At 42.2% G+C, this 22,206-nt stretch overlaps 1 protein-coding gene and 1 pseudogene across 2 annotated transcripts in view; one reads left to right on the top strand and one right to left on the bottom strand.

Moving 5' to 3' along the window:
- Positions 1–627: 627 nt before the first annotated feature.
- The window catches only part of esama (endothelial cell adhesion molecule a), an 84,144-nt gene continuing 62,565 nt past the window's right edge, over positions 628–22,206 (bottom strand). For both annotated transcript variants that reach the window (XM_086130635.1, XM_086130634.1), the window contains 6 exons: positions 14,462–14,613; positions 6,210–6,411; positions 5,983–6,138; positions 5,425–5,547; positions 4,062–4,194; positions 628–3,165 (listed from right to left, as the gene is read on the bottom strand). In XM_086130635.1, the coding sequence (XP_085986761.1) occupies positions 2,631–3,165; positions 4,062–4,194; positions 5,425–5,547; positions 5,983–6,138; positions 6,210–6,411; positions 14,462–14,613 (1,301 nt within the window). In that variant the 3' untranslated portion in view covers positions 628–2,630. The remainder of the gene's footprint in view (positions 3,166–4,061; positions 4,195–5,424; positions 5,548–5,982; positions 6,139–6,209; positions 6,412–14,461; positions 14,614–22,206) is intronic.
- On the top strand, positions 6,594–7,675 carry LOC147193466 (zinc finger and SCAN domain-containing protein 31-like; annotated as a pseudogene).

Genomic DNA, 22,206 nt, shown 5'->3' with positions numbered 1-22,206 from the left:
AGACAATATTTTCAGGGACCGGCCTGTAAGGTGTGACCTTCCCTCCTGTGTTTGTGTTTCAATTGTGTGCACATAATTTCGAAGCATGGACCATCGCCAGGAGAGAACCGGACGTTTTTACTTCCAAAAAAAATAAAAATGCTGTAGTTAATACTGAATGCCGACACAGCAGGCAAATTAGCAATACTCACAGGTCACTATCTTCCTAATCCCCGCAAACAACATATGAATATGAATGAACAAAACCGAAGAATGCCGTCTACCGGATTCACTACTGTACTTCCAATTGGTATTCAACAGGTAACAGAGTAACATTCCCCCACCCCCCAAACATGCACTGTTTGGGGGGGGGGTGGGGGGGAATGCTTCAGAGTGTCACAAGGTGTTGTCTAATGGGAAGTGATGGACCTAAATGCAAGGAAAGCAGCCAAGAGTAGAAAGCAAGTGGAAAAAAAACAAACAAAAAAAAGCCCAAATATTCTACCAGAAGATGACGATACCATCGTAAGATACTCGACTCTGAACAGATCCATACAAAACAAATCTAACTCTGGACACAAAACACAGTCAGGGTGCATTGTCAACCTCGATAGGCTCCAGGCTCATCAAGTAAATACACTGATGCCATTTAGTGGATGCCTCTCGTATCATTTTTAATTGAAAATATGATACAAAGCATTTATATAAACGTTGATTATGGAGGATACAAGTACACATCTGTCGGACACTGAGACCACTTGTAGAAATAAATGCATTTGGCCACTTTTTTTTTTGTCCCCAGTAGTCCTTCTTAGTTCATAGCACTTTCAATTAAAAAAATAAAACAAACATATAAAAACATTGAGTGTTCATATATGGTGCACATTATAATGAATTATATATTGAAAAAAATACTTTTAGAGATATTTTAAATAAATTCTCTTGTTCATAATGCACAGTTCAGAATTTCAAACACTGACCTTGAAATGTAGCGGTATCAATAATCAAATTGTTCTCATCAAACATAATGAAACTTTTTTTTTTTCTTTTCATTTTTGCACAACACCACAGGTTGGAGATCCAACTTTTCACTTTCGGAAGGGTTTGTAAAATGCCCCTTTTTGTTCTCATTGGAAATTCGTCATGTATTGGCTTTTCTTGATCTTCAAACCAACAGTAGCAGAACAATAACGATTTGCTCCAGTGTGATGACGATACAGCATCTCAGATCCATCCATCCATTTTCCGAACCGCTTGATCCTCACTAGGGTCGCGGGGGGTGCTGGAGCCTATCCCAGCCATCACCGGGCAGTAGGCGGGGGAATCAGTTGCCAGCCAATCGCAGGGCACACAGAGACGAACAACCAACCACGCCCACACTCACACCTAGGGACAATTTAGAGCGTCCAATCAGCCTGCCATGCATGTTTTTGGAACGTGGGAGGAAACCGGAGCACCCGGAGAAAACCCACGCAGGCCCGGGGAGAACATGCAAACTCCACACAGGGAGGCCGGAGCTGGAATCGAACCCGGTACCTCTGCACTGTTAAGCTGACGTGCTAACCACTGGACTACCAGGTCGTTTTACATAATACTGTACATATTTAATACATTTTTTCACCAGATCAAAATCCAATTCTTTTATATCAATCTGAACAAGTTCAAAGAATGAAAAGTATGCAGACTGTTTTTCTTTGGTTCAATATCCAGTGTTCAAGGCAGAAACTTAACACGTAATCTGAGTTTATACCCGCAAACTATTGCCGATATCACGCTTTGCTCACTGTAATAACAAAAAGAAAAGAAATAAATATACCATATTTACATTTCTTGTGCTGCCTGCAACCTCAATCAATTCAACTTAACGTTGTGTAGTATTTTTTTAAACTTAAAATAATTTCGAAATCATGTTGAAGGTGATCTGATTTTTTTTTTTACAACTTTGCTGCAATGGAAATAATCAACATTTTAATGCCGAAAGGATTTATCGGTGCTAGTTCCACCCCCCCCCCCCCCCCCCATTTCATGGCTTGGCTTCTTTAGTTTCTGACCATGTCTTTTTTTCCATGAACAAATGCACATCTACCACTGTTGATTTGTATTCACAAATGTGCCTTATTGGGAAAGTAACACTTCACAATTGCAGGTGGCACCTCCAAAGCAAAAACGCCAATGAAACACAAAGTTGTCCAAGCGTCAAGTTACATTGATCCTGAATAGTGCTGTTTATAAGTAGCTAAATAAATGTGCTAAGTCAAAGAGTTTGTTATGTTGACCAGAAAAAGGCCGAAAAAAAACCATAGGATAGCAAAAAAAAGTGCAACCAATAAAAGCTGTTGAAATTGAATGACATACAATTAAAAAAAAAGCAAAAATTGTAAGGTAGAAAAGATTAAACAATGTCACTCAAGAGTGTGTAAAAGAATATAAAAAAATCATGTGTGTGTGTGGATATATATATATAAATACACACACACACACACACACACACACCTAAAACAAGGAGTGAGTCCCAGAATATTGAAAAGTTTAACTAATTGAATTCTGAATTACTCAGTGAAAAGAGCGTCGGGTGAACCCTTCCAGGAACATAAAGGGAACCTTTTTTCCCCCCACAGTTAACAGCATACCTTCGTACGTCATGGCTATTGTTAGACAAGAGATCCAGCCTGGTTCTGCGCGGGCACCATAATGGGCACCCCACCCATGCGGGCGATGTTGGAGCCGGTGAGTGTGGAGGAGGGAAGTGGTGGAGGGGGTGGAGTGGCCTGAAGCTGTAACTGAGGGTGACTATAGGTCTGTGGGAGCATCTGGGCCTGCGGCAGCTGTGTGGAACGCTCTGGTCTGGGTTGGGAGCCCCCGTTGGCGTTGGCTTCCGAAGAGGCGAGCTGGTCACGCGGGAGGGTGGTGGTGGTGTTGTAGCTGAAGTGGGTCGGGGTGGTGGCTCCTTGATGGCGCGACGGACGGTAGCCGGCTGTGCTGCCAGTGGCTGTGATGATGGAGGCGGTATCGGATGGAGCGCGCTGAGGGTACTGCTGCAAGTGGTGGTGGTGGTTTTGTTGGTGTGAGGGCTCTCTGTGTTGCGGGCTGGAGGCGATGGAGGACAAGGTGCCGTTTTTGGAGATGATGTCGGAACCCATTCCGCTTTTAGCCCAGGACACACGTTTGGGAGCCTGAGCGTCCTCTCTGAATGGTGGGATAAGACATACAGGTAGGTGTGTGAAGGAAAGTTTGGTTGAATCTTCCAGTTGTGTAGTTGGCACTGAATCAGAGCAATGATTGTTATATTTGCAAAAACCAAACAGTATTACAGGTACGATTCAAGCATGGTTCATTTGAAAGTTTTTACTTAGATGAGATTTTTGTGGGATGATTCGATTTTGGTTGGATTCAATGGGAATACGATTTGATTCAATATGGTATTGCTCTGTTCGACCGGGTAGGATGCCATGAGTTTCTTGTTGATTTTACAAACTGAACTGAACATGATTTGCAAATAAAATGTATCCAACGTCCAATTTTCACTGGAATGGGACGGAACATTTATATACATACAGTATGTGTGTGTGTGTGTGTGTGTGCGTGTGTGTGTGTGTTCAGCTTATCATGTTATCAGGTTACAGGGTGCATGAAAGGGTTAAATATAGTAACTATGACAACTGCGTACATCGAAGTTGAGTCTTTGTGGAAAACAATTCATCTAACGCATTATTATTGTCAGCTACAGCACAGCTACGAGGGGACTCGGATTGTCGGGTCACGCAGGGACACGTGGAAATCTGCTTGAAGTTCCTTATAAAGGTACTTTGTGCGCTCCGACCTCCCGCTTGGACTTCAGCTACTCAGTTGACTGCGCCTCTCACGTGCCGTTTTGAAAATGAATGAAGAGGAGATTGGCGCACTGAGAGTTCAATGTTTTTCTTAAAGATCCTGCGACATGATCATGGGAAGAGAGGTGCGACCACCTTCGGGTTGAGAGACAACCACACGAGGCAGCACTCCGCTGCTCCTATGAAGACTGGTTTCAGTCAAACTAACCGACTCGGAATCTTTTGTGAGAGAGGTATAATCATCCAACTCACTTGATTTCATTTGCCATGTCATCTTCGTTGTCCCGTTGCCTCTTCTTAAGGAAAAACACGCAAATGAGTATAAGACAGAGGACGCCAACCACCGTGCCCACCGTGGCGCCGACAATCACTCCAACTTTATTGGCTGCAGAGAAAATCATAGCACACAACAATTACATGGTATCAACACCAAATAATTCAATAGCAAGGGATAGAATACATGTTTTGGGCATAATACACTTTTAAAAACAGATTACAAGGGGTTTGGCATTTATTTTACTACTTTAATCAACAATTTGTTCTCTGCCATGTCACTCTCTGTTAGATTGGGTGGAGCGGCTGAAAGCTGTAACTGAGGATGTACTACTATTCGGAAAACATTGTTGTCTGTTGAAGAGGGAGGAAATTTCATCTGTGCTGTATGTTGCGATACTTGATGTTTAAAAAGCCATTACTTGGATACAGAAAAAGAGGTTGGAGAACCAAAACCTGGTGTTGTGAGACCTCAAAAGGGGTAGGCTGGTGTACACGTAGTGGATGTGGGAGTTCACTTGGGAGGTGGGCAAAGGCTGACAAGTGTCTGATGAATTGTACAAGTGGTTGAAAAACAAAGGGAGGAGAAATTTGATTGTACGGATGGGTGAGGCAATGGGATCGAGCTAGGAAGGTGTTTGCAGCAGGTTGGGGTGATTGCAGACAGGAAATGTTCTTAATAGGTCCAAAATGGTGCTGAGTAAATGAAAGGAGTTTCAATATAGAAAAAGAAATAGAAAGAACAACAGATGTAAAGTGCGCAAACAGGAGCTAAGCCAGACTAGACAGGATGCGGTGGCGACCCTTGAATAGGTTCAAGTCTAAAGGTACCGTATTTTCCGCACTATAAAACGCTCCGGAGTTTTAGGCACACCTGTTTTCATAAATAGGACGCACTGCATTATAAGGCAGATAGATTAGAAGCTACAATATTGGCTGTGGTTGCGTTATGCATCCACTAGATGGAGTTACACTAACGGGAATACAATACAAGACAGCATTGATTTATTTCGAGCCTTCACAACCGCTGCAGCTGTAACAAAGCGCTTTACAGAACATTTAAAATACTACATCCAAGAAATCAGAATATTGATACATATAGAAGCTGCATCGGATTATCACGCGCACTATGGCCTTTTGAAAATTTTGAATTCTTTTAGGTATGCCTTATAGTGTGGAAAATTCGGTAAATGGGAAGAATGGTAAAATCCAAGTCACGTATTGCCCCTTTAATACAGTAGTGGTTCCAGAGGATAGCAACTGACAGAATTTTTTCTCTCTCTGATATTAGTGATGATGTTGATTATAATGATGATGAGGGTAATAGTTGTGTTGTACATACAGGTGGAAATCTCCAGGTTGATGAAACAGCTTTCAGATCCGGCTATATTGCTGGCGGTGCACACATACTTCCCTGACATGTTACTGCTCAGGTTACTCAGCTTCAGAGTGCCTGTCTTCTCATCTAAAATGGCATTTAACCAAGAAAGAGGGCAACAGTCACGCATCCATTTATTCACATGATGCAATATACAATATATTGAATGAAGGCACACTAATAAATCATACCAAAACAGATTGCAAGTGTGGAGAACAGACCAACGCTAACTGCTCAAGCTACCATAAACATCTGGAATTGGATGTCATTGAAAATGAGTTCCGTTTTTTTGTTTTGTTTTGTTTGTTTGTTTTTTTAAAGAATAACAATCAGTAGGTTGAAAGTTGAAGAGGAGTGAAATATTCGAACTGACAGGAGATTTTTATATCCACAGCAGTATGGGACAGATTCCTTCCCTTTGCAGGGATGTCAATAAACCAGACACTGCTTTTATTTCGAATGAGTTTGCTGAATCACTTGGTGATCTCAATCATGTCGGACAGTTGTGTGGGCTCCACTCACTGAGCATGGGTGAGAAGAAGACCTCAGAGGAGGGACTGGCTCGCTTCCACTTATACAATGGAATCGGCTTCCCACTGCTGGACTTGCAGCTCAGAGTCACATTTCCTTTCAGCACTGGTTTCCCTGATAAAGTGCACTTAGGGACAGATGGGGGCACTGAGAGGAGAAGGCGAGGGATCATTACATTCTTTATTGAGTAAAACATGAAACTACGAAATAGTTCTTACCTCTGACATCCAGGCTGAGCTCGGCGGTGAGGCCAGGGTTATCCGGGATGATGACTTGGCAGAGGTAACGTCCAGAATCGGACTCTTGGGTGTTGTTGATGTACAGAGACACATCACTAGAGGGCATGCGAGAGGTGAACCCAACTCTGCCCTTAAAAAGGGAACTCCCCACACTGATGGAGCCTTTCGTGTAAGAGATGATCTAAACAAGAATAGAGAGCCAAAGGTAGTTTATAGAGTACGACTGTACAGTGAAACTCCTCGAGAACGAAACCTACATGGGCGAAAATACCCCCTTATGTGAAAAAATCTTCATGCATTAACACAATTCCCATTCTCCTGCCCCCCAAACGACGAAAACCCCCCTGTTGTGTTATACGAAATCATTTTCTCTGCTCCAGCCTCGCGAAGACATTCACTACAACGAAGTCTTATCCAACAGCGACCTCTACTGCTTCGTTCGAAAAAAGGCAACAGCAACCACCACAATGGTTTACATAGTGAACGATGTTTATTTCGGTCACAGCTGCGAGTTTCCTGGACTCAACATACTCATAGTTTTTTTGTTAGGTTTGAAAGAATAGCTAAAACCTGGGGGTGGAGGCATGATGAGTGGGCTGCCAGAGTAGTGACCTTATTGACTGGAAGGGCACTTGAAGCATATGCTGGCATGGATAAAGAGCAGGCAGAGTCCTATGATGCTATGAAAGCGACAGTGTTACTGAAATACAATGTAACTGTAGAAACATATCGGCAGAGGTTTCGCAGCACCATCGTTCCCTTGGGAGAGACTGTCAGAGAAAGTTACAACTGACTAAAAGGACTGTGCAGGAGGTGGATGCACCCAGACCATCGCAGCAAGGACCAGATTGGAGAAGTTGTCATTCTGGAGCAGTACTTGAGAGTTCTTCAACCTGAGGTCCGCATTTGGGTAAAGGAGCACAATCCTAGGACTGGGGAGGAAGCAGCAGAGTTGGCAGAACGCTACATGGCAGCACACCGGGAGCCCTACAGGAAGAAGGGGCCAACTGTGAAGCTCAAGTATGAAGGACACTGACCCATTCAACCGGCAGACTTGGGTAATGCTGACATTGGGGCTCAGAGACAGTTTGTAAAGTTACAACCAAAAGGTGACTATTTGTTTCAACTGTCAACAACCTGGCCATAAGGCTTCCATGTGTCCTGTATGAAACCCCAAACCTGTAGAATTTTGTTCAGTACCTAGAGCGGGGCAAGAAATATTTCAAGAAGGAAATCATTGTAGACATACAACCTCTGTAACTGTAAATGGGCAAGTGGTAAAAGCACTGGCTGACACAGGCAGCAATCAAACACTAGTTAAAGCTAGTTTAGTCAGTAGTGACTATTATGCTACTTGAGTAGCTCAAATATGAGAAGGTTGTAAATATCACTTGTGTTCATGGTGACAGTCAGGATTATCCCACGACCAATATGACTTTCGGGTTGGAGGGACAATTTTTCACACTTAAGGTTGGTGTATTTAAGAATTTATATTATGATGTTGTTTTGGGAGATGACTTACCTATATTGGACCATGTTGTCCAGAAAATCTCGAAAAATTGCACATGCATGGCAATCGCTAGGTTCTCAAACTAAAGGATTGGAACCGTTACCTAATCTTGATGATACACTTGTCCAAGCAGGAGGCAAGGTAAAGAAAAGCAGACGGCAACGTAGGCAGGAAAAGAACTGGGGAAGTGTTCCAATTAACCTCCCAATACAGACCGGTATTGAGGACCCAGTCATTAAACCTGAGTGGCAGATTCCTGAGAATTTTAGAGAACATCAGAAAAACGATCCAACTTTAAAATCACTGTTTGAGAAGGTTTTTGAAGTTGATGGGGTGCCAGTGGGTGGCAAAAAGAGCTTGCAAGGAATCACTGGGGACCCGTTTATATTACAAGATGATCTACTGCATATCTCTGACACAGCAACACCTAGATTGGTCATTGCAACACCTAGATTGGTCATTCCAACCATGTACCGGCAGCTCATTCTACATTTAGGACACACTATTCCATGGGCAGGACATCTCGAACAGGCAAAAACATATGACCGAGTCAGTCAGCAATTCTATTGGCCAGGGCTATATAAAGATGTGCAGGAATATTGCAGGCTATGTGGCACTTGTCAGATGGTAGCACCAGCTAAAAAGTCGGATAGGGGTTATTTACAGCCATTACCTATCATGAGTGTTCCAAATGACAGGATAGCCATGGACATTATCGGTCCGTTGCCAAAGAGTAGCTCAGGATGCAAGTATGATCTTGTAATCTGTGATTATGCAACCAAGTATCCAGACGTTTATTCACTTTGTTCTATGCAGGTAAATAAAGCATGTAGTCAGGTGTTTGATTGAGTTATTCTCGAGAACAGGCATTCTAAGGAAATATTAACAGACCAAGGCACAAACTTCATGTCTCACCTGATGAAAGGCCTATATATCCATCTTGGAGTTAAAGAAATAAGAACCACTCCTTACCATCCTGAAACTGATGGTCTTGTTGAAAGATTTAATGGAACGTTAAAACAAATGTTGAGGAATTTCATTCATGACACTGGTAAAGACTGGGACAAATGGCTGCCTTTTCTGTTATTCGCTTATTGTGAAGTGCCCCAGGCGTCAACTGGGTTTTCACCTTTTGAGTTGCTTTATGGTAGACAGGTCCGTGGACCCCTGGACATGCTGAAGGAGAACTGGGTGCTGGAGAGGCAACCTCACACAGTGTCATCTATATTCTTCAAATGAGGGACAAGTTGGAGAATTTCAGAGACATGGCAAAGAAACATATGGAGGAGAGTTAGAAAAAACAAAAGGTATGATAAACATGCCAGAGAGAGAGATTTGCACCCTGGACAGAAGGTGTTAATATTGTTGCCTACTGGACCAAGTAAGCTACTGGCAAAGTGGCAGGGCCCATACACTGTGACCAGGAAAATAGGACCCGTCACCTATGAGATTCTCTGCCCTGACAAACAAAAGAAGAAGCAAGTTCTTCACGTGAATTTGCTGAAGCTATATGCCGAGAAGCAATCGGAGAAACCCAGCTCCCAAAGTCTCTTCATCAGAGAAATTCCAGTGACTGAGACAGAGGAGATGAATGAGGCTGAGGTGACACCCAAGAGGGAAGGAAGTAATCCTGAAGTGACCCCGTTACACCTCAGCCCAGAGCAACAAATTCAGATGGCAGAGGTAAAGGAATCATTTTCTTCACTATTCAAAGATAAACCTGGTCGAACTGATCTCCTCACCCACAAGATTGTGCTCAAAGAAAATAAACCTGTGCGTTTGAGACCATACAGGATTCCAGAGCGGCAGGTGGAACCACTGAAGCAGGAGGTACAAGCAATGCTCGATATGGGGATCATAGAACCATCTAAAAGTGAATGTTCTAATCCAATTGTGTTGGTACCCAAAAAGGACTCATCTCAACTACGATTCTGCTCAGACATGAGGAAGCTCAATAGTGTCTCATGTTTTGACTCCTACCCGATGCCACGTATTGATGAGCTTGTGGAAAGATTGGGTAGGGCAAAATTCATCACAACTCTCGATCTTTGTAAAGGATACTGGCAGGTCCCGCTTGACCCCTCCTGTAAAGAATACACTGCTTTTCAGATTCCGGGGTTAGGGCTCTTCCACTACACAGTTTAACCATTTGGTCCGCTTGGCGCACCTGCGACCTTTCAAAGATTAATGGACATTATCCTCAAGGACTGTTCAAGTTTTTCAGCTGCCTATCTCAATGACGTCGTGATCTACAGTGAGAGTTGGGAGGACCATCTCCTGCATCTTAAGACTGTCCTTGGAAAAATACAGGCGGCTGGTCTCACCATTAATGAGAGGAAATGCTCCTGGGCACAAGAACAGGTGAGTTACCTGGGGCATTTGATCGGGAAAGGGAAGATAAAGCCCCAGGTGGAGAAAGTGAAGGCTGTGGAGAAAATACCAATTCCCCAGACCTAGAAGCAACTGAGATCATCATTTCTTGGACTGATTGGTTGGTATAGGAGGTTTATTCCACATTTTGCCACATTAGCAGCTCCCTTAACAGATCTCACAAGGAAGAACATTAAATCTCCTCTATCGTGGACAGCAGACTGTGAACGAGCTTTTAAGGCCTTAAAGTTTTTCATCTGTCCAGCTCCTGTATTGCAGAGTCCAGATTTTTTCCAAGGAGTTTCTCGTACATGTGGATGCTTCAGATATTGGTCTTGGTGCGGTGCTGGTGAGGAGAGAGCCATCCTGTTCCTGAGTAGGAAACGTTTTGAAAGGGAGAAGAAATACTCAACCATTGAGAAGGAAGCTCTAGCCATCCATTGGGCTCTGGACTCTCTTCGTTACTACCTCTTTGGAAGAGAATTCTGATTGCAGACTGACCATCGCGCTCTGAAGTGGATGCACTCCATGCAACACCAAAATGCCAGTATACTGCGGTGGTGTCTTGCCCTTCAGCCATACCAGTTCACCATTGAGCATTGCCAGGGTAAGAAGAACGTTATTGCTGATTATTTGTCGAGGTTGTCGGAACCTGGGGGAGAGGGGGTGAGCGATGTCATGATGACGAAAGACATATGTTAAAATTTCTGCTTTTTGTGGATTTTGGATGGAAGAAAGGTGCACATTTCTTTCCATCCCAAACTGTTGTACTTAATGCATTTTGTACAATGCTAATTATTTCAGATGAGGTAATTACAACCACCTGGGAAGGGCCAATTCTTGCTTGGACCTGGTTGGCCTGAAGCTCAAGTGAACTCCCTTTATAAGAGGAATGAGGAAGTCACTGGGGGCCGGACAACTTGGAGAGCAGAAATGAAAGTCGGAGCAAGCAAAATAAAATACATTATCCAAGAAATTGATGTAAGTGAAAGTGAATGCTGATCGTAAATTTTGCAATTTCTTTCCCTTTTTTTCTTTCTACACTGACAATATGAAGTGTCAAATAAGTGTGTGCTCATACTTATGCACTATTGGAATAAAAATAGAGTACACATACGTTTGTGTGTGTGTGTGTGGGTGTGTGTGTGTGCTTACATCTGAGATCAAATTTGCTACAGTGAAAAACCCCCTGTTGTGAAAAATTTCTTGCTGCAAATGATTTCGTTGTAGAGGAGTTTCACTGTATTTCAAAATGCTTTGGTCAAAGTGAGGAACGTTCTCTGATGCCATCCAAAAATGTCATGAAGTACTTCGGCAACTCTGCTATATAATCGAGCAAGCTGATTCGAGCAAACACACACTTATTGCGTACACTTTAATATACATTTGCAAAAATATCAAATTGCAAGACAATTATTGAGTTGAGAAATATTTCTAATTTTCAACAGAAATACTGCAATGATTAATATACTCACAATAATAATGCCAGAAAAAATATTTCCAACAGTTTTGACTATTTTAATTTAAAAAAAAGGAAAAATAACCAACTGCTTCCAAAGACAAAAACATTGTTCTTTTTCAGTCAACTAACAAAGGTTTGCTGTGAATATACTGATTTTTATTTCGTCAACTGGTTGCATAGAAATAAAATCATCTGAATCCAGAGACTTTTTTTTAATGTAGAGCAGACCTTACAATGGCTTAAAAAATGTCTCTGGATTCAGATGATATTTTGTACACCCATTTGATGAAATTTGGAGTCAATTCAGCACACCTTTTTTTTTTGGTTAAAAAAAATGGCACGTAATTTTGTAATGTCAGGAAGACAAACAAACACACAAAAACAAACAAACAAAAAAAACTTGCCATCATTCCTTGTTGCTTCAATTATTTAGGCAGATGACTGTATGTCAATCAATCATCAACCATCTTCCGAACTGCTTCATCCTCATTAGGGTCGCGGGGGGTGCTGGAGCCTATCCCAGCTGTCTTCGGGCAGTAGGCGGGGGACACCCCGAATTGGTTGCCAGCCAATCGCAGGGCACACAGAGACAAACAACCATGCACGCCCGCACTCACACCTAAGGACAATTTAGAGTGTTCAATCAGCCTGCCATGCATGTTTTTTTTGGAATGTGGGAGGAAACCGGAGCACCCGGAGAAAACCCACGCAGGCCCGGGGAGAACATGCAAACTCCACACAGGGAGGCCGGAGATGGAATCGAACCCGGTACCTCTGCACTGTGAAGTCGACGCGCTAACCACTGGACTACCGGGCTGCCCATGACTGTATGTAACACTCTGAATTGTCCCTCGGTGTGAGTATGAATTGAATGGTTAACTGTCTACATACCTAATTGAATATCATAATGACATTCACTGAAATCACAAATTTACATACCATACTGTTCTGCCGGAATAATAACACCTATTGAATACACGTAGCAAGTCAGTGCTTGTTTTTTCGTTGCACAAAAAGTCATGCACTGGGCTGCCTGCCTACATTGGCTAAAAGCCCCTTTGAAAGAGAGCTGTCATGAGCTCTCTCTTGACCATGTTCCTCGATTGTATGTCATTTTAAATTTCTCTCTGGTCAATGCGATAATGTTATGGTGATGGATAAACAAAGCTAAGGTCAGATTCTCAAGATAATGTGTTGCAATAAAAGGTTATTGAACTAAGTAAAGGAGTGTTATTTTGCTCCGCTATAAAAACTCCTTTTCCCTAGATAACAGCATGATAATATCATCCTGTATTTAAAAAAAATTATGAACAACATTACCTTGCGCAAACCAAATTACTGTATTTTTCGGATTATACATGGCTCCGGATTATAAATCGCACCAGCCAAAAAATGCATAATTAAGAAGGAAAAAACATACATAAGTAGCACTGGAGTATAAATCACATTTTTGGGGGAAATTTACTTGATAAAAGCCAACACCAAAAACATACATGTCATCTTGAAAGGCAATTTAAAATAAAAATAAAACTAGACAACAACAGGCTGAATAAGTGGACGATATGCTAACGTTAAATGATGCTTAAACAACGAACTGTGAATGTGACTGGTATGTTCACGTAACATATTAATAGTTATTTAGACAACTACAGCACAAAGAACATGCTAACAAATTTACCAAACCATCAGCGTCACTCCATATCACGAAATCCAATTAAATCTTCATGCTCGGTGTCACTTTTAAACAACTCCGCCAACTCCGGAGGGAGAAGATGCAGCGCTTCCTCTTCTACATCGCTTACGTCAGAGTCATCGTCAATTGTTTTTCTCAGTTACCGCCAACGTGGAAAGGTCAGAGTCATCGTCAGTTGTTTTTCTCAGTTACCACCAACGTGGAAAGTATCAACACAGGCCAAGAGCACCCTCTTGCGGTTTAATGTGAAAATAACATGTGACATGTACAATGTGTCAACCATTTCACACATAAGTCGCTCCAGAGTATGAATCGCACCCCCGGCCAAACATGAAAAAAACTGCGACTTATACTCCGGAAAATACGTTAGTAAAAACAAACTTAACCGTATCATGCACCCTGTAACCTGGCTACATGATAAGCTGTCCACTTGAGTAACCGCTGTCCCTGAAAGGGTTAATTATACAGTGGGTCCTTAGAGCAATGTTTCCCAACCTCTATTGAAGCAAGGCCCATATTTCACATTGGGGGAAAAAAACTCACAGCATGCCACTGTACAAAAAAGTGGATTCATAGTTTATTTTTGTACTTCTGTCATCCATTGGAAGAGCATTTAATCTTTCTGCCTGTTAGTGAGTCGGTTCCCTACCTCTGCTCTATGTCGTTGGCAAATGAAAATATATTTTTGGTGGTAAATAATTTTTTCGTCCAAAGTATGTGACATTGGACAAATTCCCGCGACACACCTTATGACTTCCCACGGCACACTGGTTGGGAATCACTGCCTTAGGGTATGACGTAGTACTATATTTTGGCAAGGAAAACATTCGTAACTACCATACAAATATAAATAAGGTGATATCAGAACCAAATACCAATAATACTCTGTTTCATGGCAATTCCTGCATTTCACGTTTAAAAATATTGTTTGCCACTTTAGCGGTTCATACCACAAAGTGAATAAATAGCAATCCGATCAGGAGCTGCGCTTGATAAAAAGTTAACCCCTTTCAGGGACAGCGGTTACGACAGTGAAGAGCTTATCATGTAGCCAGGTTACAGGTTATCATTATTGGTGCATGAAAGGGTTAAATAATTTGAAGCCAAGACTGTAATACATGCATTTTGGGTTATCTGACTAACACTATAGGCTTAGCATATTTATGGTCCAAATTCATGACCAGTTCATTTCTTACCAGCTGAGTGTTGTTCGATACAAGGTTCCAGATGATGGTGTTTGTGCTCAGGTCGGTCCCAGGCACCGTGTTGTATGAAGCCTTCAGGATCACCATCTGACCCTTCAGCACATCCAAATGGGTTTGGGGCATCAGGATCTCTGCCCAAATGCCTGCATGCACACGGATGGAAAAAGAGACAAATGAGTGAAGAGAAGTCCTCTCTTCATTAGCCTTCACTCATACTGACCGACTATATTCCCTTTTCCCCCCATGAGAATACATTTAAATAAAAAAGCAAAATTAAATATTACATTGACACACTGACAAATATGAGTTGCAATCATTGACCTTCGTTTGGCAGAGTATTTATGAGCATAGGATTCATTCATTCATCCATTCATTTTCCGAACCGCTTCATCCTCACCAGGGTCGCGGGGGGTGCTGGAGCCTATCCCAGCTTGTCTAGGGGCAGTAGGCGGGGGACACCCTCAATAGGTTGCCAGCCAATCGCAGGGCATACAGAGACGAACAACCATCCACGCCCACACTCACACCTAGGGACAATTTAGAGTGTTCAATCAGCCTGCCATGCATGTTTTTGGAATGTGGGAGGAAACCGGAGTACCCGGAGAAAACCCACGCAGGCCCGGGGAGAACATGCAAACTCCACACAGGAAGGCCGGAGCTGGAATTGAACCTCTGCACTGTGAAGTCGACGTAATAACCACTCGACTACCGGGCCGCCTGAGCACAGGATGCCACGTGAAATATGATGACGAAAACAATCCATCAATCCGTTTTTAATACCGCTTGTGCTCATTGGGGTTGCGAGTCATTGGAGGCTGTCTGAGATGATACCCTGGATTGGTCTCCAGTCATTTGCAAGGCACATGTAAACAATCAAGCATCCACACAGACGTACTGGACACACTTAAGGGCAGTTTTTGGTCTTTAATTAACCTGAGAGAATTGGGAGCCTGGGAGGACACAGGGGTACTCCCAGAAAAACTGTGACAAGGTCATTTGACCCATTTCAAGCGTTCATGTACTACATTGTACTGTGAAGCGGTGGCCAGAGAGGGGCAGCAGAGAGCTTCAATACAGTTGGTCCTCACTCAGCTGAAGGTCAGTCATAACTGTAATAATAGAAATATGAAATGCACATCACATTTTTGATAGGAACTGCATTTGCTACTTGTGCAGCAGCACGTACCTTAAACCTTTCAGGGACAGCGGATCCTACAGTGGACAGTTTATCATGTTATCATCATGTTACAGGGTGCATGACAGGGTTCATGAAGATTTTGGCGTCTATGTCCCTAACTTTTCAGGGATTTTGATTGTGGTTGGTTCTTTGCTAATTGAAAATATATACTTCTGATCACTGCTATATAAATCTATTTTAGCAGTGAGAAAAACAAAATACAATTCACAGGTATGGTTTGGAGAGTATACAAGACAGCAAACAGTACTTATGGTAATGACGGCGTGAGTGTCCATAGGTGGGAGTTGTCATGCAGTTATCATTATGACTGACAAGTTGTGGTTACTTATGCAATAGATGGGAGTCTTGCTAATTAATGACATCAACCATCCTACACTGCTCTGCAAAAAAAAAAAAAGTACAACTTCATCATCTTCATGAACGAGCATGCACCATGCATACATTATTAGCCTGTATCAATGCAAAGAGGCAAAAGTGCAGACGTTTTTGATGCTAGCAAATGTTGCAATCCTCTGTAATTGCGAACCCAAATTGAAAAGTGTCTTATTTTGTAGTAAAAGCCTCACGAGTAGCTCAACAAAAATCATGCTTCTGTGACAAGCTCAAGTCATCAGTAACTTGAAAAGTTACAACTGATGTTGAAGCCGCCATCTCATACGATGACCAAACCCATTTTGTTGTGATTATTACGATCGAAATTGTTCTGTGTCATGAAGGTAAAACTGCGTGTAATTGATAGGTCAGTCAGTTTCTGCCTTTTATAGCTTGATGATGGCCAATTGAATAGAACTGCATCAATGCCCCATGGAAAGAAATCTGAAGTGAGTAGGTGTAGCTATCAGTTTCCTTGCCACTCTGGAGATAAATGAAGCAGATCGGTGTCAGCGGAGAGTGAATATGTAGCCTAACTCCAGAGAGTATTGCATTAATTAAGTGCTATGCTACTTTCGACAATATAGAGCAGGAATGTCAAACTGTGTGTCGTGGGCCATATTTCAGTTAGTTTCCTTTGGAGGGCCGTTATGACTGAAACCATATAAAGAAGTCAAGAATAATGGTTTACTCCACTTTTTGTTTAAGTTACTGTCATGACGGGTTTGGTTACAAGAAAATACCTAAAATATTTTTATTTTAGGCATTTAGATGGGTAATTTACATTTTGGTACAGATTTTAGCTAGCATCATGAAAGTTGACATGTTTGATTTGCTTTTGCGGGCCACATAAAATGGTGTCAGGCCGGATCTGGCCCCCGGGCCTTGAGTTTGACACCACTGATATAAAGCACGCAGAACGAAAGTTTTTTTCAGAAGGGGTAAAGTAGTGGTTAGCCGCTTCACAATGAGGGGATCCAGGTTTGAATCTCTGTGGAGTCTGCATGCTCTTTCCATTCTTTCCTTCTGCCACAAACCCAAACATGTATTTCAATTTAATGAACTCTTCATCTTGATTATCCTTATTGGTGACTGGCGACAAGTCCAAGGTGTAAACCTCCTTGCCACCAAATTTAGCTGGGATAGGTTTGAGTTACCTGACAGTAATAATGACAAATGGTACTGAAAAATGGATGGCCCTGGCTCGATGTTTTGCCGGGAATTATGCGCAAACAGAACAGAGGCTCTGGAAAAGAGGGATGCATGTGTTGACTGCTATTTAGACTCTTGGCAGATTAGCTTCCGGAATAATGACCTTGGTGATGAATGACACAGAGAAAGTTTGATGTTTAAACCAGTGGACATGTAAAGCTGACAAAAAGAGGCTTAATCATAAATAGCATGAGTGGCAGTGGACGGGTTATCAAAACGACTGCAGTGAGATTGAAAATGACTTCCCAGGGGGGGTACTATACATCGCCACAAGTGAGAGTGGATACATGAAGGATTCAGTGACATGAATGATAACCTCCGACTTTCAACCATTACACCAATAGATGTTGTGGATGAATGTAAACAGAACAGGATTAACCCTTTCAGGGACAGTGGATCCTACAGTGGACAGCTTATCATGTTATCAGGTTACAGGGTGCATGAAAGGGTTCAAGACCACGTAAAGCAAAAATGTATCTTGCAAATCTGACACACAACAGTGAAGAGTTGTGTTAGCAACCCCGTTAAATTTTAATGAATAAAAAGAACCACCAAGAATATATATATGAGGCTTTAAAATGGTGAAAAATTAAGCCATTGTTACTGTCAAACGCTGTGGACATGTCCTTTCAATATACTTAAAAAGTTCAAATGTCAAATACCACTACAGTAAGCAGCAGTGTGTACGCAAACTATGGTCGACTGGTTAGCACATCCGCTTCACAATGCAGAGGTGCAGGTTTTGATTTCGGCTACGGCCTTCCTCTGTTGACTTTGCATGTTCTCCTCGTGCCTGTGTGGGTTTTCTCCGGGTACTCCAGTTTCCTCCCACATTCCAAAAACATGCATGTTAGGTTCATGCAAAAGTCTAAATTGTGCCTAGGTGTGATTGTGAGCGTGAATAGTTGTTCGTCTAAGTGTGCCCTGCGATTGGCTGGCAACCAACATATCCTCACAAGGGTCTCTGGCGTGCTGCAGCCTATCCCAGCTGTCTCCGGGCAGTAGGCGAGGTACACCCTGAACTGGTTGCCAGCCAATCACATCTGCGCTCACACCCACACCTAGGGACAATTTAGAGTGTTCCATTACCCTGCCATGCATATTTTCGGAATGTGGGAGGAAACCGGGGTACCCGGAGAAAACCCACACAGGCATTGTTATAACATGCAAACTCCACACAGGAAGGTCGGAACTGGAATCAAACCCTGCATCTCTGCACTGTAAGGCCAGTGTACGAACTAGTCGACCACCGTGCCACCCTGTGCACATCAACATGCAATTTAATATTAATGGCAGGAATTACCAAGTATGTGTCCAAGATGGGATGATTTTTAGGATTAAATTAAGGAGGTTGATTTAATCGGAGAAAAATATGGCATATTATCTCAGCAGTTAAGTAAAAAAAAAGTGAAATATGAATGAATTCGTCAAGTAATTGCTGTTCTCTTAAAGATAATGTGAGGTGCTAGAACGGCGCCACTGATGAAGGCAAGCTCTTAAAATCCAAGTTTAACCGGATTTCTTTAAGGCGAGATGTACGTATACACACACTAATCCAGAACATCTCAAACATGGTTAATGGATGACATATCCGGCGAGTATGCTTGTCGTGAAAGAACTGGGATGTTTTCAGTTTCCAGGAATTGTGTACAGATATCCTTGCAACATCTGCATTACTTCGCTGTAACATGAGGTGATGCTTATGGATAACTGGCACAACATTGGGCCTCATGATGTCATTTATTTCAAGGGACATTAACAATTTATAGTCCGATCACACAAAATACGACACATCATACAATATAATAAAAATGATGTTTTTGTCAAAATGTCCAAGCATTTCGAGCTATGAGTTTTTGGCTACTCAAAAATTTGTTGTTGGTTTTTTTGTCCCCCCCCTGAACGCATTAGAGTGACTTTTAAAGTGAAATTGTACTAAACTCTTGTTAGAACATCTGGTTCGAGAATCTGTTGGACACAAACATTGTTGCCATCTGAAAAGAATACATAAAAAGTAAATAGCAAGCACTGACATAGACATGAGCGACGGACTGTTTTTGGTGTAATGCTATAAATTATAACTGACAATGGTTGTTTCGCAGCGGGAGGTAGAGTACTGAATCATAAAAGAGTCATGAGCTCAAATTAAATCACTTCTTTGAACATTCAGGAAATATACAATGCGTTTTAAAACTTGTCTTGAAAAACCACAAGTCAAATTTTTCATATTTTATATGAATTGTGTTGCTGCCTGAGCCATCACCTTTTTGTGGTGAAGGGGTTTCTGTGTCTCAGTGATCTGAGGAGCTCAGTTGTCTGGGGCTTGTATACTGCATACCCACATGTCCAGGATTAACACAAATACATTCTGTTTACTTACATGTCTGTCAATTTATGTTTGCAATATTGTCTAAAACCCCTTGGTGGAAAAAAATAAGACAACAGATGCGAGTCTCAAATGAATGACTGCAATGGTCGGTAAATTGAATGTACTTTGTGTTGGTAATGAGGACAGTCCAGTTGTTGGGAAAGGACACGAAGCGGCACATCAGCGCTGAGAATGGGATTAAACTGTCATCGCATTCCTCTGTTGAGTGAATTAGCGTCAGAGTCAAGTGTGTATTGTACACATGAGTTGCCCTGTGCTCTTTTGTGCAGCAATGGAGGCACAACATCAAGTGTTATTTCCCTTGATGAAAGTCTTTCCTGGGTGTGCACATGTGTTAATGCGCAAAGCTCATGATTACAAGAACCACTTCCGATTGAGTTTGTTTACTTTTTAGAGACCTTACTGATAAGGCATTATTTGAAGGGGTTTGATGGTACCAATTTCTGGTAAGCTTTTCTGGGTGGAGTGGGTTGGACACTTCCTCTTCAGAGTGTTATCAACCACTTTGTAGTCAAGAGTTGAACGGTGATTCGCCTTATATGATAGACAAGGTGCCATGAGGACCCATCAAAAAGCAACATTTGTATTTCTCAACTAAGTAAAATGCAATGTATATAAAGTTCATGACCACCAAAGACGTAATAGTCGGTCAGGGTAAACCTGCCTGCACACAGACCACATAGTAAAATGACAAATGACAGTCTGATGATAATAAGTCAGAAAAAAAGACAAAATGGCTTTAAAACATAATAAAGATTTGAAATAGTATAATAATATATATAATGCATAAGTGTATACCGCTTACACTCAATTAGGGTCATGAGTGAGCCTATTCCAGCTTACTTTGGGCAAGAAGTGTGTTACACCCTGGACTTTGTCAGCAGCCAAGCACAAGGCACATATAGAGAAAAAAAATTCACACTTATGTTCATACCTATCGAAAATAAAGTCTGCAGTCAACCTAACATGCTTTTGGAACATAGGGAAAACAGTGACAGTTGTCCAGATGGTTCCGTTGCAACACTTGCAATTGCTGCAATCAGTATAGAACCACCCGATTCCCCTTGCACATGCTTATTTTAATGTGAAAAAAAGCACTGTAGTGTCAAAGTAACCTGAAAAAATGTGAGGGGAAAACAATTTTGAGCTAAGAATTTTTTTTGTTGCTCATATTTTTTTATTAGTCTGCTCTGTCATCAAACTCATCAAAATCATTGAGCTGTGTGTTCATTGAAGGCGGCACGGTGATCGACTGGTTAGCACATCGGCCTCAGAGTGCAGAGGTGCAGGTTTCGATTGTGGCTCTGGCCTTCCTGTGTGGAGTTTGCATGTTCTCCCCGTGTGCTGCGTGGGTTTTCTCCAGGTACTCCGGTTTCCTCCCATGTTCCAAAAACATGCATGGCAGGTTAAGTGAGCACTCTAAATTGTCCCAAGGTGTGAAGGTAAGCGCGAATGGTTGTACGCCTATGTCGGCCCTGCAATTGGGTGTACCCCGCCTTAAGCCGAAGTCAGCTGAGATAGGCTCCAGCACGCCCATAACCCTTGTGAGGATAAGCAGATTCGAAAATGGAGGGATTGATGTTTCTGACATAGTTTGTGGAAATGTTTTCACTAGTTTCTTGAAGCCAAGCTCGCTCATGACTAATGCAATCAAGGACAGTTTTAACAGACTTGACTGGGGTAAGTTGAAATATTTATAAAACTATAAACATTTGACTTGTGTCATGATATTTGAGGAAGATGAGTTTACAGCTGCACTAGTAGCTGATCTTCCAGGTCCAGTTCTACCAAATAACCAAGCCTGTGCTCCAAGCCTCTGTCCTAGCTCCCAACCGAGCTTCTATTCTACTGTGCTTCTACTCATTCAAATTACAAAACTAGTATGAACTATCGTGCTGTTAGCCCTGACTTGAAGCTGCTTAGTTCTGAAAAAAAAAAGAGTCTTTTTTCAAATGCATCTTTAACAACACATTTCACATAGTCAGAACAAAGGTATTTCATCATAAGGCACCACTTGAGGGTGTTGAGCAATCCAGTCCCAATCGTATTTTACATCATGCGAAGGAGCTGGCAACGATGCAGCTTTTAGAACTAATGTAACACATTGAGTATTTTAATTAAACTCGGGCCATTTTCTAGATCTTCCCACTCGAGCCCCTTGGAGCTATAAGGAGCTCGGTCCCTTGTTCGTGACCTAACTTTTCCAAACAGTCACACTGCTGTTCCCTCACATCCAGCGGCATGATGCAAAATTTATCTCATTATAGTGACTGTGATCACTTCAGATGATTTTCAAAATTGTATTATTCTTTTGTTGGGCATCACGACCAATGCGAGGACTGCACGATCACACAAACGCACTCACGCACACAAACCCCAGCGATTGCATGGCCGGAAACCAAGGCAGAACTCATCATCTGATAACCATGTTAGTGTATTCCTGCGATTGACATTAAAGTGGAGACAGAGCAGCAGTGCACTGAGAGAGGGGGAGAAAACTAAGACGGTCGGGGGTTAAGTGGCGCAGGTGTGGGGAAAGAATTAAGAGTGTGTGCGCGTGTGTGT

The sequence above is a fragment of the Hippocampus guttulatus genome, chromosome 15, assembly GCF_054856545.1.
Source record: "Hippocampus guttulatus isolate MCC_2025c chromosome 15, RoL_Hgut_1.0, whole genome shotgun sequence".
In the NCBI taxonomy this organism is placed as follows: domain Eukaryota; kingdom Metazoa; phylum Chordata; class Actinopteri; order Syngnathiformes; family Syngnathidae; genus Hippocampus; species Hippocampus guttulatus.
Note: the sequence above shows the minus strand (reverse complement) of the source record. Positions and strands in the feature narration are given on the sequence as shown.